At 45.2% G+C, this 18,015-nt stretch overlaps 1 protein-coding gene across 2 annotated transcripts; it reads left to right on the top strand.

The window, feature by feature from the left end:
* The first annotated feature begins 541 nt into the window (after window positions 1–541).
* On the top strand, window positions 542–17,172 carry LOC120829195 (protein NLRC3). 2 transcript variants are annotated; one of them, XM_078093159.1, is made up of 11 exons: window positions 542–717; window positions 2,400–2,522; window positions 2,608–2,736; window positions 8,060–8,173; window positions 10,879–10,957; window positions 11,112–11,313; window positions 11,464–13,264; window positions 13,360–13,533; window positions 14,324–14,497; window positions 15,595–15,641; window positions 15,776–17,172. In XM_078093159.1, exons 2-11 carry the CDS (start codon window positions 2,434–2,436, stop codon window positions 16,321–16,323), a joined length of 3,357 nt encoding a protein of 1,118 aa, XP_077949285.1. In that variant the 5' UTR covers window positions 542–717; window positions 2,400–2,433; the 3' UTR covers window positions 16,324–17,172. The 2 variants fall into 2 exon arrangements, with proteins under 2 accessions (XP_077949285.1, XP_040049065.2); XM_040193131.2 differs by having other exon boundaries at window positions 545–717; window positions 8,048–8,173.
* Window positions 17,173–18,015: the final 843 nt, after the last annotated feature.

Below are 18,015 nucleotides of genomic sequence, written 5' to 3' on the forward strand. Positions count from 1 at the left end.
AGCAGGCAGACACGAGTCTGACAGGATGGGGAGTTAGTTTCTGTCCTGGCTGAGGAATGTAAGGTCTGCGGGTCAACTAGCAGATTTACCAGCCAAAGGGGGGTTTAGAGACACACCAACACTATTCAACATTACACGCTCTGTTCGATGATGTTTACGTTAAGTCAGGAGTCTGGACATTGGATGTGACCGGATCTTTAGATGCGGGGGGTGGAAGGTCCTCCTCTACGCCAGTTTAGGGCCAATAGAAATCTTTCCTTCTCTGTCTTTCAAGGGTTATAAAACATGATGTTCTTGCTGATGTTAGTGAGTTGTTCTTCCGGCCTGTGTGCTGCCTGAACTGCTCCTGCCTTTGCAAACGCAGCGCTGATACTTGACCTGTGATCTGACAAATAAATTTCCCAGAACGAGAGAAGTCGTTCGGCTGAATTTTTGATAACCCCGACCAGGCTCCAATTCTTGAACACGTACTCTTACAATGCATGAGAAGACCAGGCGTGCATGGGTCCTCTAAACTATCTGGTCCAAACAACAACCAGTCAGACTGCATACTTCGATGGTGACGTGAGGACACACCCTCTCTGATGAAGGACAACAAGCTGCGCCACTTCACTCCGTCTGATGGAAGTTAAAGTGAAGCACGGAGCTCCTTTTTTACACAGACTTGCTGAGGACAAAGAGAGCTGCACACTGAGCAAGCTCATGTTTACAAGTTCAGTAAGTGAAGCTGTTATTGGTTGAATAACATCATTGATGGTTGTGAACTGTGATTGTTTAAAGCTGGGAAACAAGATGGCGACTGTGTGAGCAGTTAGAGAGAAGCAGCTGTTAGTCTGAATGATGACACTGTGATGAAGATGAGCTCAGTCTGATCGGGGGTCTATGAGGACTGTTACTGATGAGGAGGGGAAGGTAGCAGACGGAGGGGCACTAGGACCCAGCAGGCACTAGGGAATTCACCTGGGCCTTTGTTTCTGCACACCTGAGAGCCTGTTTGCTCTCACCTGCTGATTCAATCCAAGTCCACAAAGCTTCATGTTCATTTTTTCATCTGCTTTAAACACATTTAGTCACTTTTTAGGGGTTGAATGTGTTTTCGTGTTCAGTTGTTCTCTTGTTGATCACCTTTGTAGTCAACCTTTTACTAACTGATCACATGGTGAAGTGAACATTCCCATCAAAAGAAAGCTTTCCCATCTTACCATGGTAACCACACTGTTTCCTATCAGGACAGCTACACGTCATCTTATTGGTCTGTGTTTTACTGACTTCTAGGCTCTGAATGGAGATCAATGGGAGAAACAGCAATGCTCCATATGCTGGAAGATGATTGATTTATAGGATGATCATTTAAAATGGTGTAACACTTCCGTTAGCTTGTGAGTCTCACACCGTACAAAGGAAGCAGTTTAGCTTATTGGTCATCCCAAGGGAGCCCCCCCTTATTTTCTTCACCCCAGTCCACACCTCGCGTGCGAGTTTGGTCTCCAGCTTCCTCCTGTAAGAGTCCTTGCACTCTTCACCTCAGGTCTCGCTGGACTCTCCTGAGCTCCTCCCTGTCTCCTGGCCTAAAAGCTGCCTTGTTCTTGTTGAAAATAGCTTTCAAGTCACTGTTGATCCAGGGCTTCGATAATCAAAAGTTCTTTTCATGGGCTTAGTTGGGGGTTCGCTGTCTTGTCTTGATTTAAGAGTTAGGTAAGGGGCAGGCAGACACGAGTCTGACAAGATGGGGAGTCAGTTTCTGTCCTGGCTGAGGAATGCAAGGTCTGCGGGTCAACTTGCAGATTTACCAGCCAAAGGGGGGTTTAGAGACACACCAACACTATTCAACATACACACTCTGTTCGCTGATGTTTACGTTAAGTCAGGAGTCTGGACATTGGATGTGACCGGATCTTTAGATGCGGGGGGTGGAAGGTCCTCCTCTACGCCAGTTTAGGGCCAATAGAAATCTTTCCTTCTCTGTCTTTCAAGGGTTATAAAACATGATGTTCTTGCTGATGTTAGTGAGTTGTTCTTCCGGCCTGTGTGCTGCCTGAACTGCTCCTGCCTTTGCAAACGCAGCGCTGACACTTGACCTGTGACCTGACAAATACATTTCCCAGAACGAGAGAAGTCGTTCGTCTGAATTTTTGATAACCCCGACCAGGCTCCAATTCTTGAACACGTATTCTTACAGCTTGTTATTTGGGAAGCAGCGTACAGTCCTGGTTAGTATTTTAGATTAGATTCAACTTTATTGTCATTGCACATGTACAGGTACTGAGACAACGAAACGTTTGGCGCCACTGTAAGAATTACACCTTTAGCCAGTCAGTCTCGGACTGTCCAGAGGAAGCAACAGTGATTATTATGGTTCAAAATAAGTTTTAATAATACTCATGTGTGTCTCCGTGCAGGTTGTGGTGAACATGTGAAGGTGTGGACCCTGCTATGAATCAGGGTGAGGACCGAGAGGAGGGAGTCCCTCCCAATGAAGCCTCTCTGTGTGGGGAACTTGACAGCCAGACCAAAGCTCAGAGGTGAGACCACCTCCAACTGTCCTGCACTATTCTCCATGTCCCAATGTCTTTGATTCAGTGACTCTAGTTCTACATGTGTGACCAGGATCCATCAGAGACCAGGACCTGGACCTGGAGCTGGATCAAGCCCTGAACTCACTTGTGTGTCCTTGAAGAATAACGGGTCTCTGGATGCTTCTATCATCTTCAAAGACTGTCCCTCTGTTGAAGCAAGGTGAGGGTCTCAGACTGATGATGAGGGGTTTCTTTCAGGCGTCTCCGAGCAGTAAAAAAGCTAGTTTTTATACACATGAAGACCATCGTCAGTGCCAGTTTACGAGAAGCCACAAAGCAAGTTAAGGTAAGAACTCAGGTGAAGATGAGGGTAACACACAATGCTTCTTTGATCAAGGGTCTGTGAGAGCAAGTTAACCCCCTTCTCCAGACACAGCTGCAAACCCTAAATCTTTCTGTCTCTGCACATCAGGATCAAACACTTGAGACCTGGCTTTTAGCACCAGACAAATGTTTACAACATGTTTACTACATGCATCTCACATAACACCTCTTGCACTTCTTCCACTATGTCGTCTTATCTGTCTTGTTGTCCATTGTCTGATGGTACGTTCACACCAAAAGACGCGGCGCGTGGGAAGTGAAAAAGCGAAACGAGCAAAGCGAATAAATCGCTCTTTCGCCCGACGCTGTCTAGCGAAAGCCAATCAGTGTTGAGATGCTCGGCTCGTCATCACCGCCGTCCTGCTGCCACAGCGTGATTACACTTTATTAAACAGCCGCTCACCGGAGACACACACACGGCTGAGACTGAACGCCTGTAATTTAGTTAGTGTGTAACCGAGAGACGCACCGATCCGACACAACAGGTCATCAGACTGGCTGCTGGTCCGCCTGAAGCCGCAGTCATCCAGTCGCACTTCCTGGAGGAGTCGGTGAAATTCAAGCTGTGTGCGGTGAACGATGATGTCATGAACCCGAACACAACGCGTTTGCGGTTCCGACGTTTGTGTAATTCACACAACAAATAAAGAGCAGAAGTAGTGGTTATTTATTGCCATGGTGGAAACGATAACGGTCTTTACGGAGACACGTAAAGCCTAGTTTATGCTTCTGCGTTTTCAGAGCGACGCAGACGCAAGACCCCCTTTTCACACCTCCTTGCGTCCTTACGTGCATCGACCCATTTCTCTAGGCTTTGGTCGAAAGCGACGGATGATCAGATTTAAGAACTTGGAACTCGGAAGAAATGCAAAAATATGACCACTTACAAGCCGTCATTGGCGGGTTGTAGAAGCGGGTTGTAGAAGCGAGTTGGATTCATGGAGGGAGATCTCCACAAACGTCGGTTTGCCGGTCGAGAGGTGCACAAAGTTGTGGAGGAAAATACGGGACAAACGTGTGCGCGATGAAAAGTAGTGTTGACGAACTGACCGAAGAGCCGGTTAAATAACCCGATTCGTGTACGTGAACCGGGAGAATTGGGTGCCAAACGTCAATGAACCGACTCACTCCGGTTTTCAACCACTCATTCGTGCCGGCGCTTCAGTGGCTTGAGCGCGCGGTCGGTGTATGCTCCGTGGTCTGTAATCTGGTTTTATTCTGTGTGTAGTAGGCTAATCTAGCTCATTAGCGCCTCCACTGGAGTGGTGGTAGAATCAATCAGGAAATGGGCTACCTTGATCACGCACGACTGAACCTTAAGAGACTCCTATACAGTTGGTGGCGGTATACTACAGAGATAGTCATCTACCAAGAAACAAACGAAGAAGAAAAGAACCGTAACAACCGAGTTGAACTAAGTTGTTGAAGTGTTGTGGAAGCACGGTTGCGGTGTGACCGTGAGAGCGACTCGGATTGTTCCCGGTGACTGTTGACTCAATCACTGAATGCTGTACTACTAACGTGGAGAGCCAATCCCAAGAGCCATTGTATAAGCCATGTATAAGTGCATCGAATAAAACGCTGTGATATAATTTTGCTATTTAATGTTTGTGTTTAGAAAACACCACTTTGCAGTAGGCTATTTTGTAACTGTTTATAATGCAGTGCACGGTATTTAAGTCATGAGGTCAGACCGGTCCTGCACTATAACTGAGAAGTTAACGAACTCTTGCCGAATGAAAATTAACGGCAAGTTAGGTAGGCTAGGTTAGGTCTACCAATTCACAACTCCCATTAGGTTAGGCAGGGAATATTTCTATCATGAGAAGCTTACAGATTTGAACACATCACCAAGTATTGATAAACGGTCTACCATAATGTGTTTAGTTGTATTCAGTAGAGTGTGATTAGTCATTTTAATGACATGTAAGAAGTTCTCAACCGTCTTGAACAATTAAACAAAACAACTCTTCAGCAGTATAGGTAGACCACACTCATAAGTATAGACTACATTCAAAAAATGTAGAACATTTTAATGACACTAACAAAAACACAACGACAACAAGTAGGATAAGAAAAAATATAGGCTCACTATCTATTTACAATTATCATATGCATGATTCAATGTGCAATAGTAGGCCTACAAAGTGTCCAGTATAGCAGCGATTCTCAAAGTGTGGGCCGCAAGGTACTGCAGGTGGGCCGCGAGAGGTCATTTACAAAAAATTAATAAACAGTTTTTAATTTTCAATTTTGAAAAGTTTGAAATTAATATAAAAATATGTATGATGCGGCACATTAGTTATGTGAAACATGAATTGATGAAACACAAACAATTTAAATGAACAGATTAGTTAATCGGTTGATCCATACTGGTTGTACACGGCGCTCAAGGTGCTCTGCCAAACATGCCAAAGCTCGTCTACGACGGCGAGATGCTGAGCGGCGCTCAAGCGTGTGAGATATGGAGCTTGTTTTAGGGCGCGTCGGAGAAACAAAGCGCCTTATTGTGCGGAAAACACGGCACATGAGCTCCGGAGAAAATAGTATACAAAACATACATTGTCGGTCAATACATTTTGAATCAAAATTAAATTCTTAAGGTCATTTAATCATCCCTAGTTTATGTTTTGATCAGAGTTGTGATTAAGGTTTGGGTGGGCCGCAAAAGATTTTCAGATTTCAAAGTGGGCCGCGGCATTCTTGAGTTTGGGAACTGCTGCAGTATAGGATAGCCTACATTTAACAAAGTTGAATAGTCATTTTAACAACAACGTAACACAAATATATAAAACAACAATACAAAATGTAAATAAAGAGGGGAACAAGGAAATAAATATAACTATTTAAAATTAGCCTGTGCATAGTGCAATAGGTCATGTAGTGCAAAGTGTGCAGTTTAAGACTACACACACAAAATATTAATATACAAAGGCACATTGTGCATGTTTAGGGTAGGTTTGCATTTAAAAATACAATTTGCCTGACCGTCTCAGGATTAAGCCTGTTCCTCCTTTCTGTGACAATCTGTCCTGTTTTTGAGAAAACGCTCTCAGATGCAACAGAAGTGGCCACGATGGAGAGTCTGGCCTTCACAACTGCAGTAAGACCCTCATAGACCATTTGCCTGGTCTTCCACCAAGCCAGCGGATCCTCACTCCTGGAGATGAGCGGTTCTGCCAAATAGCCCCTCATCTCCATTAAGGCATCTGATGTGGGGTTTCTAGCAGTGACAGCCACAGCCACTCTTCTGTCAAAGTCCTCCCAAAATAATGCCTGGCTAGAAGGAGGATCTTCTGCGCTGGCACCCTCTTCTTGTGGAGCATCCACCTGCCCACTGGGCATCCCTCTCATCACCCCAACTACACTTTTGGAGGCTTCATCAGCAGCCATTGGATGGTGGAAGGCCCGTTGCTTGAACCGTGGATCAACCAGTGTAGCCTCAGGCAGCAGGGTAAAATGCTCTATCCTGTGAAACCTGGAATCTCTGACAACAGCACATTTACCATGTCCACAGCACGACCTGGAGTGGATAGGCCTCCATGAATGCGTTGCACTACTCTGTGTAGACCCCTTGCCATTAAAATGACTTTTGATGCAGTCACAAATCTTGTAAGGGTTGTGAGGTTGGGGTTCACCAATGCCAGAGTTGAAATTATGGCATCCTTCCGGTCAAGTACACGCTGTAGCATGTAAAAAGTGGAATTCCACCTAGTTGTGACATCTTGCTTCATTTTTAGCGGTTCGAGCCCCATTTGTAGTTGAGTGGCACGTAGCCTTTCTGATGTCACTGTGCTGCGGTGGACATACTCTACGATTGCTTTTCCTTTTGCGACAACATCTTGAAATGGCGTCAACGCTTGTTTTACTATTAGGTTAATAGTATGGGCAAAGCAGGGCACATACTTCCAGCCAACTGCATTGATGGCCGCTCTTATGTTGCTGGCATTGTCTGAGACGCAGGCCACCACCTTCCCTGTTATGTCCCCTTCTGCAGCAATCCTCACAAGCTCTGATGCCAGATTGTCAGCTGTGTGTCTTTCAGTCAGAGCAAAACAGTCAAGCAATGTTGAATCGAGCTTGAAGCTTTCATCAATGTAGTGGCAGGTGACAGCCATGAACCTTGTCGTATTCCTAGAAGTCCAACAGTCTGTTGTCAGACACACATCTGTATCAAGAGTCTGATAAACGGCTATGATAACGATAAATGCAGCATGTAAAAACAACTTGAAATCGTGTGTAGCCTACTCGTTAACAAATGCGGTGCACGCTATGTAAATGACCCGAAGAGACCGTGGCGACCGAGACCGTGTGAAACGAGGAGGCCGCACACCAAGCTGCTGAACGAGACCGAATGTAACCGTGCACCGTCGAATCTGTAATCAAGCGGTGTCTCGGCAAGTTTGCGCTGTCAACCGATCATTGAGCCTTTATTTCTCGCGCATCTTAGATGTTTGTGTAAAGAAATTCATAGGCTACATTAGCCGACATCACATACAAATACACGTCATCTTGGTAGTTATGTTGAGTAGGCTAAAATGTTTGTTACGGGCTGTCATGAGGCCGCACCAGCTACTGAAGGAGAACATAACTGCAGGCTACTGCATGACTCTGTAATCACACGGTCTCTGCCTGTTTGTGATCAACCGATCCACGATCCACCGATTCAGGCGTATGGGGCCCCGCCCCCCCCCGTTGCGAACCGGTGACCGAATCTATTAACTCGGTAGGCCAACCAACGACCGTCCGGTTGAACGACTCGCATAATAGAGTCGGTTGTCCCATCAGTAATGAAAAGCAGCAGTTTCGATGCACGGGGCAATAAAGACGTGACTCTCTAGGTCGTCTTCAACAAAACACGTTACTCCACCTGTTGTTCTGGCGGTGAATTGCTCTGCAACACACGCAAGACCTTTAGAACCATGAATTGAAACGAGTGCGTCGATACAACGGTGCGTAAAGACGCAGAAGCATGCGCCAGCCTTTACGCGAAGCAAATTCGCTTTGCTTTTGGTGTGAACGTACCATAACTGTCTGCTGCTATGTCTGATATATTTATAAATATAAATGTTTCCTGATTCCTGGGAGGACGGACACCATGAGCTGATGGTTCATGATTAAATGATAATGTGATGATGTAATCTCAGTGTTTCTTTCAGTGCACATCAGCAGAGAGAAAAGTCTCCTGAACCCATCTGTGTGTCCATGAAGAGTGATCAGTCTCAACATCACCTGGTTAACTTCAAAGAAGACCACCATTCTAATGACCCAGAGTAAGTTCTTAAAACAGATGGAAAACTTCTCAGATCCTCATTTATGAATTACAGAAATGGTTGGGCATTGTTTCAATATCATGACAGAATGTATTATCTTTATCTAACCAGTCTGTATGTGTTTAAGTGTTAATCATTAACTGTAAACATTCTCAGGTGTCAAAGTCAGCTTAATTGTCAATTCCTCGAAATGTACCAAACATACTGTATAATGGGGATGAAAAATGTAGTGGGTGTCATCATCTTTGGTGATGAGACCCACCAGAGTTGTGTTGTCTACAAACTTGTAATAAGTGCTGTCGTGGGTCAGCAAGGTGAAGGGCAGTGGACTGTGAGCACACAGCCTTGAGGGGCCCCTGTGCTAAGTTTTTGTTGCTGCAGCCACAGGCCTGCTTGATTGATTATTTTTAATGAGTCCCATCATCACAGGAGGCCCCCTCTGGCCACACCTGCACCTGCTTCAGAAACGGTCTAGAGACTCTCACTCTTGGTCTGTATGCTGACATTAGCATGACAGTGATGTGGTCAGAGAGCCCTATGTGGGGTAGGGGTGAGGCCTTGTACGCTCCTTTGTGAGTGTAGACCAGATCCAAGATATTTTCCCCTCTTGTTGGGAAATAAACATTCAATGCAATTCATTTTATTTTGTATAGCCCATAATCGCAAATTACAAATTTGCCTCAGAGGGCTTTACAGTCTGTACACATACAACATCCTCTGTCCCAAAACCCACCATCGGCACAGGAAAAACTCCCCAAAAAATGAAAAAACCCTTTCAAGAGGGAAAAAGGGGAAGAAACCTGAGGGAGAACGTCAGAGGAGGGATCCCACTCCTGGGATGGACAGACTACAATGGATGCCATGTGTACAGAATGAACAATATATAATATATGCAATTCCTATGACAGAAATGATTCAAGTAACTGTGAGTAGTAAGCCAGGCGCACAGCAGGACCACTGCAGGGGCAACCACCATCAGATAGAACCACCACCCACAGAGGCCTGAGGGGAGGGAGAGCACAGAGACTTAAGGAGAGGGTAATGTTGGTTTACGAGTACAGTAATATGATTAATATCTAAAATAATAATGATGATGATGATGGCCGCAGCAGGGCCACGGTAGGTGTCAGGACCAGTGTCCCGAAGGAACCACGATCTACAGAGACCTGCTAGGGGAGAAAGCACAAAAAAAAACTCCCGGAAAGAATCTGAATTAGTCATGTGCATTAATAAAAGGTGAATTATGGTAGAACGAGAGCGTGAGAGAGGAGCTTGGTGTGTCCTAAGAATTCCCCTGGCATTCTAAGCCTATAGCAGCTTAACTAAGGGCTGGTCCGGGCTAACCTGAGCCAGCCCTAACTATAGGCAGAATCAAAGAGGAAAGTTTTAAGTTTTACTTTAAACGAGCTGACCGAATCTGCCCCCTGGACTGAAAGTGGAACCTGGTTCCACAAAAGAGGAGCTTGATAACTGAATGCTCTGGCCCCCAGCCTACTTTTTAAAACCATAGGAACAACAAGTAACCCAGCATCTATGGAGTGCAGCTGCCTTGTAGGGCAATAAGGTGTTACAAGCTCTTTAAGATACAACAGTGCCTCACCAGCAAGTGCCTTGTAGGTGAGGAGAAGTACCTTAAAATCTATCTAGCGGAGTAACGTGTTTTGTTGAAGACGACCTAGAGAGTCACGTCTTTGTGTGTGGAAGTCGTTGGTTATTTATTTATCATAGACTTTTTGCCCCGTGCATCGCCACTGCTGCTTTTCATCACGGACACATTTGTCCCATATTTTCACCCACAACTTTGTTCCCCTCAACCGGCAAACCGAGGTTTGCGGAGATCTCCCTCCATGAATCCAACTTGTTTGTATAAGCGGTCATATTTACGCATTTCTTCCGACAAAAGTTCTTCAATCTGATCTGTTCTCTGTAAACATTCTTTAATAATGGCGGTATCGGGCTATGAAAGCGGAAATGTGAGACTCGTAAAGGATGTAGTTAGCAGACCAATCGCAGCCTCGTGTGCTGCGGGAGGCTTGCATCGAAAGCGACGCAAGCCTAGAAAAATGGGTCGACACACGCAAACAAATATGTGAGCTAATTGCCCCACAGAGTGGATCGGGAGAGGATAGCTGCAGATTTCTGGAGACAGATGACTTGGGTCTGATCATGTGATTAGAATAAATTCAGTGTTTTGTGGACTAGCTGACGTGGTCTCTACAGGTCAGGAACAGCAAGGTTGGTGGTTCGAGCCCCGGCTGCTCCATGTCCCATGTCGAAGTGTCCCTGAGCAAGATCCTAACCCCTAATTGCTCCCTGGGCCAAATGTAAGGCGCTTTGGCAGCCAAATGACCTGTAATGTAGTGTCTCTGGACTCCATGCACAGGTTTAGTGAGTATTTTCAGTAGACTCTGTGAAAACGTCCAAAGACCAGTTTCAGAAGATCTCTAGGGGTTCTTCAGGTCATAGGATGGACTGAAGAGGTTTGGAGTAGTTTCACAAGACGTTGTATCATATGCAGAGGTCTGGAGATGCTGTTTTTATGACTCAAAGTAAGTACTAAAAACCGATGAAACTGATAGCTAACTCTCACTCTGAGGATTTCATAATGATCAATCATGGCAGCAACAAATATCTTTAACTAATTATTGTACTGGTGTTGATGGTACAAACACCATGTGAGCTGATGGTTCATGGTTCCTCCACAGAGAGGATCAGGAGAGCTCAGAGGTTCCCACAGGTCAGTCAGCCCAGCAGCATCAAACACACCTGGACTCCATATTCATGGTGTGTACATGTACAACTGCTTTTACATTCATCAGTTCACAATCATCTCCATACTGCACTGTGTAGACCAACGGATTGTCATTCTGTCCAACATGGACCTGATGTTGGCTTCCATGGTTTTAGTTTGTGTCATTCATAGAATATTCTGTTCCAGCTGCTGGAGGAGAAGATCCTCACTTTTGTGAAGGACGAGCTGAAGAAGATCCAGAAGGTTGTGAGTTTAGATTACCCAGAATGCTTAGAAAAGCAGAGGGAGGATGAAGAGCAGCGGAGGAGCAGAGAGGCATTTGTGGAGATCTCAGTGCACTTCCTGAGGAGAATGAAGCAGGAGGAGCTGGCCGACCGTCTGCAGAGAAGTAAGAGGATTTCTCTAGACTTACTTCTCAAAACCTTCACTAATGTCTCAAGAGATGGACCAGAATATATTCATAGAGCCATTCTTTGAGGAAACGACATGTTGGAATTTGTTTTTTGACTCATTGATCTTCTTTGTTGTCTTTATTCAGAACTTCATGCTCCAAATTGTCAGCGTGAACTCAAATCTAACCTGAAGAAGAAGTTTCAGTGTGTGTTTGAGGGGATCGCTAAAGCAGGAAACACAACCCTTCTGAATGAGATCTACACAGAGCTCTACATCACAGAGGGAGGGACTGCAGAGGTCAATAAAGAACATGAGATCAGACAGATTGAAAGAACATCCAGGAAACCAGCCAGACCAGAATGTATCATCAGACAAGAAGACCTCTTTAAAGCCTCAGCTGGAAGAGAGGAACCAATCAGGACAGTGATGACTACGGGAGTGGCTGGCATTGGGAAAACAGTCTTAACACAGAAATTCACTCTGGACTGGGCTGAAAACAAAGACAACCAGGACATACAGTTCACATTTCCATTCACCTTTAGAGAGCTGAACGTGCTGAGAGAGAAGAAGTACAGCTTGGTGGAACTTATTCATCACTTCTTCGGTGAAACCAAAGCAGCAGGAATCTGCAGGTTTGAAGAGTTCCAGGTTGTGTTCATCTTTGACGGCCTGGATGAGTGTCGACTTCCTCTGGACTTTCAAAACAATGAGATCCTGTCTGATGTCACAGAGTCCTCCTCAGTGGACGTGCTCCTCACAAACCTCATCAGGGGAAAGCTGCTTCCCTCTGCTCGCCTCTGGATAACCACACGACCTGCAGCAGCCAATCAGATCCCTCCTGAGTGTGTTGGCATGGTGACAGAGGTCAGAGGGTTCACTGACCCCCAGAAGGAGGAGTACTTCAGGAAGAGGTTCAGAGATGAGGAGCAGGCCAGCAGGATCATCTCTCACGTCAAGACCTCACAAAGTCTCCATATCATGTGCCACATCCCAGTCTTCTGCTGGATCACTGCTACAGTTCTGGAGGAGGTGTTGAAGACCAGTGAGGGAGGGAAGCTGCCAAAGACCCTGACTGAGATGTACATCCACTTCCTGGTGGTTCAATCCAAAGTGAAGGTCAAGTACGATGGTGGAGCTGAGACGGATCCACACTGCAGTCCAGAGAGCAAGAAGATGATTGAGTCTCTAGGAAAACTGGCCTTTGATCAGCTTCTGAAAGGCAACCTGATCTTCTATGAATCCGACCTGACAGAGTGTGGCATTGATATCAGAGCAGCCTCAGTGTACTCAGGAGTGTTCACTCAGATCTTTAGAGAGGAGAGAGGACTGTTCCAGGACAAGGTGTTCTGCTTCGTTCATCTGAGTGTTCAGGAGTTTCTGGCTGCTCTTCATGTCCATCTCACCTTCATCAGTTCTGGTGTCAATCTGCTGCCAAAAGAACAAACCACCGGCTTGTTGTCTAAAGTCTTTAGAGCCAAATCTAAACCAAAACGTCTCTACCGGAGTGCTGTGGACAAGGCCTTAGAGAGTCCTAATGGACACCTGGATTTGTTCCTCCGCTTCCTCCTGGGTCTTTCCCTGGAGACCAATCAGACTTTCCTACGAGGTCTTCTGACACAAACAGGAGATTGCTCACAGAACAATTGGAGAACAGTAAAGTACATCAAGAAGAAGATCAATAAGAATGTGTCACCGGAGAAAACCATCAATCTGTTCCACTGTCTGAATGAACTGAATGATGGTTCTTTAGTGGAGGAGATCCAACAGTCCCTTTCTTCAGGACGTCTCTCCACACATAAACTGTCTCCTGCTCAGTGGTCAGCTTTGGTCTTCATCTTATTGTCCTCAGAAAAAGATCTGGTAGAGTTTGACTTGAAGAAATACTCAACTTCGGAGAAGGCTCTTCTGAGGCTGCTACCAGTGGTCAAAGCCTCTAACAAAGCTTTGTAAGTACAGAGAATTACATTGATGCATCATAACTTAAATATGCTGCCATCTTTTCTACTTACCATTCATATTTTCTCCACTGTTGTTTCTTAAGACTAAGTGGCTGTAACCTCTCAGAGAGAAGCTGTGTAGCTCTGTCATCAGTTCTCAGCTCCCAGTCTACTAGTCTAAGAGAGCTGGATTTGAGTAACAACAATCTACAGGATTCAGGAGTAAAGCTGCTGTTAGCTGGACTGGAGAGTCCACACTGTGAACTGGAGACTCTCAGGTCAGGATCCACTTGTTTTTTTTATTTTCAACAATGGTACATTTCTGACTTAATTCAAGGTTCTTTCTGCTTGCATGATTTAAACTGAATACATATTTACCAAATAGTGATACCAAAAAGTATGTTTAATTTCAATATAATGTTATAAATATATATAACACATATATAGCTTTCAGCAGGGGTGAGTATCGTTTTTTTTTTTTCCCATACCGGTCCGAACCCGCTACTTTTAAAACAACAGCGGTGCCTAAACGGTGCCTGAACCGTTAGGGGAGAGGAGGGTCGTTGTGGACTCACGCTGTGATCGCTGGTGGGTGCGTGCTCACCTGTGTGTGCGCACGTGTCTGCCTGTGTCCATCGGGGTGGAAACTTGCAGATTTTAATAACGAAGGGAAACACTGACTTAAATAAATATAAATAGAGGTAGCTACTGTAGCTGCACAAGCGGTACGCTATCGTTAGCTGTTGCGGGGATGGTGTCATCAAAGTAGTGTAAATAAAGTTTTTCAATCGGCTCAGGCATCGAAAGCAAGCACCGAAGTCTGCGTTGCGTTTCGTAGATACCGGTACCGGACGTATAGGAACTGGTACCAATATGGCACCTGTTCTCGGTATCCAACCCTAGTTAGTCATTAATAACATTAGTGGGTGTTTGGTTGTGATTGGAAACCACTCAGTAACAATGTTGATGTGACCCCTCAGTATCTCAGTACTGCAGTGACCTTCCACCCCTCACAGCTCCCTGATGATGTCCCACATGTGACATGTGTGTTGTTTTGTGTGTTTGCAGGCTGTCAGGATGTGGGATCACAGAGGAAGGCTGGACCTCTCTAGCCTCAGCTCTGAGCTCCAACCCCTCCCATCTGAGAGAGCTGGACCTGAGCTTTAATCATCCAGGAGACTCAGGAATGAAGCTGCTGTCTGCTGGACTTCAGAATCCACACTGGAGACTGGAGACTCTCAGGTATGAGAAGGCCTGCTGCAGCCACAGACCATCAGTCTGGTAGACAGGGTAGAACTGGAAACCTTTTCTCTGTCACACTGTGGGCCTGGTTAAAATGACTCATCAAACAGTTTGTGTCCCATATCAGACCATCAATACAGACTGAAGTATCAATACAGACTGAAATAGTGAGGGAACAGTAGCCAGAATGAGCTTACACAGGGAAGGTGATGAAAGGCTTGTTTCTCTGGAGCCTTGTCTTGTTTCCACATTAGTACAGAAGACAGTGGTGAATCCTGGCATGTTGACGGTCATCATGGTGAATTGATAATTGAGTCAACGTTGTCAAACTGTAGGTTGTTGGGCTCTGAAAACAATCTGTAAGGTAAAAAAGGTTTGGGGCCCGCTGGTTTAGATGCTCGTCGTCTGCCTCCAGTGCGTGCTGTCCTTTTGTCCAGACACTATGATTAAAAGACCGTCAATACTGTTGCTAGGAGACGGGAAGTGACCCTTTGTACCTTCAACCACTCCCCCGACCTCCTCCATCAAAGGGTCCGTGGTACTGTTGGGATTTCAGGCTGCTTTCTCCTTTACTTCAAGAGTCGCTTGTCAGGACCAAAACATCCAACAATCAATACTTCTACACGGACCACTGATCAGCTGACTGTGTGATGTTGAAGAGTTGCGTGGTGGAGATGAACCCACAGGGTCCATCTCTGCAACTCTATACATCTGGTTAGCCTCTTTTAGCTTCTAGTTTTTGTCTCATTTTCTGTTTGGTTCAGTCTGAGTGTTTCCAGCAGCAGCTGTTTTCATCCAACAAGCTGTGATGAAGCCACAGTTCACTACCTGCTGAGCAGCAAACAGCAGACACGCTGTCAGAGACCAGCTGGAGAACATAGAGGAGCATTTAGCAGCTAGAGACACAGATATTCAGTACAATACTGATAATAATAGATCATGAATAAGTGAACATAATGAGCTGTGGTCATCGACATATAAGTAGAAGCTCCACTGCAGTACAAGAAGTAAAGGTGGTCCATGGGAACATGAATAACAAAGCTCTGTGTATGTAATGCCCATGTCTCAATGCTGTTTGACCCCCCTCCTCCTTTCAGGGTGGAGCCTGCTGGAGTCCATTGGTTCAGACCAGGGGTGAGGAAGTGTAAGTGTGCTTTGAATTTGATTCCTGATTCAAACTGTGACAACCCTAATTCCCCTCTGTGATGTCATCATCAAAGTGTCAATAGATGAACACATGATTAATAACTGCGGTATGGTGTCTCGTTCTCTCATCAGATTCCTGTGAACTCACACTCGACACGAATACAGTAAACAGAAAACTCAAACTGTCTGACAACAACAGGAAGTTGACATACGTGGGAGATGAGGTTCAGTCATATCCTGATCATCCAGACAGATTTGATTTCTATCCTCAGCTGCTGTGTAGAACTGGTCTGACTGGTCACTGTTACTGGGAGGTTGAATGGAGTGGAAACGTTAATGTATCAGTGAGTTACAAAGGAATTGGGAGGAAAGGAAACAGTAACGACTGTAGGTTTGGATGGAATTATCAATCCTGTAGTCTGAGATGCTCTGATGAAGGTTACTATGTCTGTCACAATAAGACAGAAACACCCATCACCTCCTCCTCCTCCTCCTCCTCTGGTAGAGTAGCAGTGTATGTGGACTGTCCTTCTGGCTCACTGTCCTTCTACAGAGTTTCCTCTGACACACTGATCCACCTCCACACCTTCTACACCACATTCACTGAACCTCCTTATCCTGGGTTTGGCTTCAGGTTCTTGTCCAGTCCTGGTTCCTCAGTGTCTCTGTGTTCTCTGTAGGAGGCAGAGTCTCCTCCTGGTAGAGAAACTTTCTCTTTGCTCACCAGATAGTTCAGTTTACAGGATGTCACACAGCTGATGTTGGTTCATGTGGATGTAGATGCAGGTAGATCAGGTGAGGGGTACCTGAGCTGGTCTGGACTCTGGGGTCCAGAGCTCTTTTGAACTTGTGGTGTTGCAGATAGATATCTGAAAGAGCTCAGCGAGGTGCGCTCGTTGCCTCTATGGATGAATCAATAGATTGACATTTAGATATTGGGTCCTAATGTAAGAGTGAAATTGTGTCATCTTCTATACACATATTTAGGGTTACAAAATCTGAACACTAGTTGTGCTGTTCGGCGTCTGGAGGTGAGAGGGAAAAGTGAGGGAGAGAAGAAGAAATGGACAGCGGAGGCACGGGGTTGCTGTGAGAACGTGACTGTGATAAAAAGTTATGAAGAAAACCCAGAACGTGTTGAACTGAATTATTTCCTGATCACACACCCATGTCGCTTACACTAATTAGGGTATAATCTCAATTTTTATGTCACAAAGTTAAAGAACATATTACCATATTAATCAATCAATCAAATTTTATTTTTGTGTGACGGTTTGGGTTTGTTTCCTGTTTTATTTTGTAATTTTCTGCCTCTTGTGTTCCTGGGTAACGTCACTTGCCGCCTTGTCCTGTCATCCCCTGTGATTGTCTGATTGTTTCCACCTGTGTCCAATCACCGGCACCTCCCTAGTGTATTTAAGCCATGTGTGTCTCTTGTGGTGTCATTGTTCATTGTGAAATCTTCAACGCTGTGAGTTCCTGCGTTTTGCCCCCTTGGCCTTTGACCATTAAAGTCATTTGTTTTTGAAGTCTGCGTTTGAGTCCTGCTTACCCACCTTCCTGACACAAGGTCCAGGTACAAAGCATTAAATTGAAAAAAAACCCCAAAACATACAAAATCTGAAGTACATAAACAAATAACTTATGAATAGACAGCTGTAACAATGACTCCACAGCAGGGACTGGTCGCATGTAGTACTAAACTTCATGTTTGATAAACCCAAGATGATTTTATATTAACCCAGCAGATTAAGAGAGATTGGAAAGTATCAACTCCCGCAGCCACAAACATTTCACTGGCAGTACACCATCTCGGTCTCTTCAGTAATATTCTTATGGCATTATTATAAGCTAATTGGAGTCCTTGTAGTGTACAATATACTCTAAACAGAGATATCTGCCATTGGTCATCTGTTCTGTAATCAAATGTAAAGTTCTGAACCTCTAATCAAGGACCACTACGCTTCTCGCCCCTTCTGAGACATCTAAGACGTCATAAAAAGTCAACTGACTAGAGTTTAAAAATGCCAAAGAATTTAATAACTAACAGAGGTAATAACCAATTAAAGTTAAAGTGAAATAAAGTAAAGGATAATATTTCGCAAATAGAGAAGCCCCCCTGTCTGGTCTCATATGACCATCAAACTTCACAGGAGGCTTCTGCCTGCTCCTTCTCCAGCTAATCTTGTCACGGCGGCTGCGCCGTGATCAGGGTGTTTTGTGTTATGTTGTTGTCTTATCCTTCTCGGTGTTGATGTTTTTCCGGTGGCCATGACAACGGGGCGTGGACCTTGAGGATGCGCAGCTGTTCTGGATCACGCACCTGGATCCTGTCCACAACCAGGAGGGTATTCAGGAGCAACCTTCCACCA

This window comes from Gasterosteus aculeatus, chromosome 2 (genome assembly GCF_964276395.1).
Source record: "Gasterosteus aculeatus chromosome 2, fGasAcu3.hap1.1, whole genome shotgun sequence".
Lineage (NCBI taxonomy): Eukaryota > Metazoa > Chordata > Actinopteri > Perciformes > Gasterosteidae > Gasterosteus > Gasterosteus aculeatus.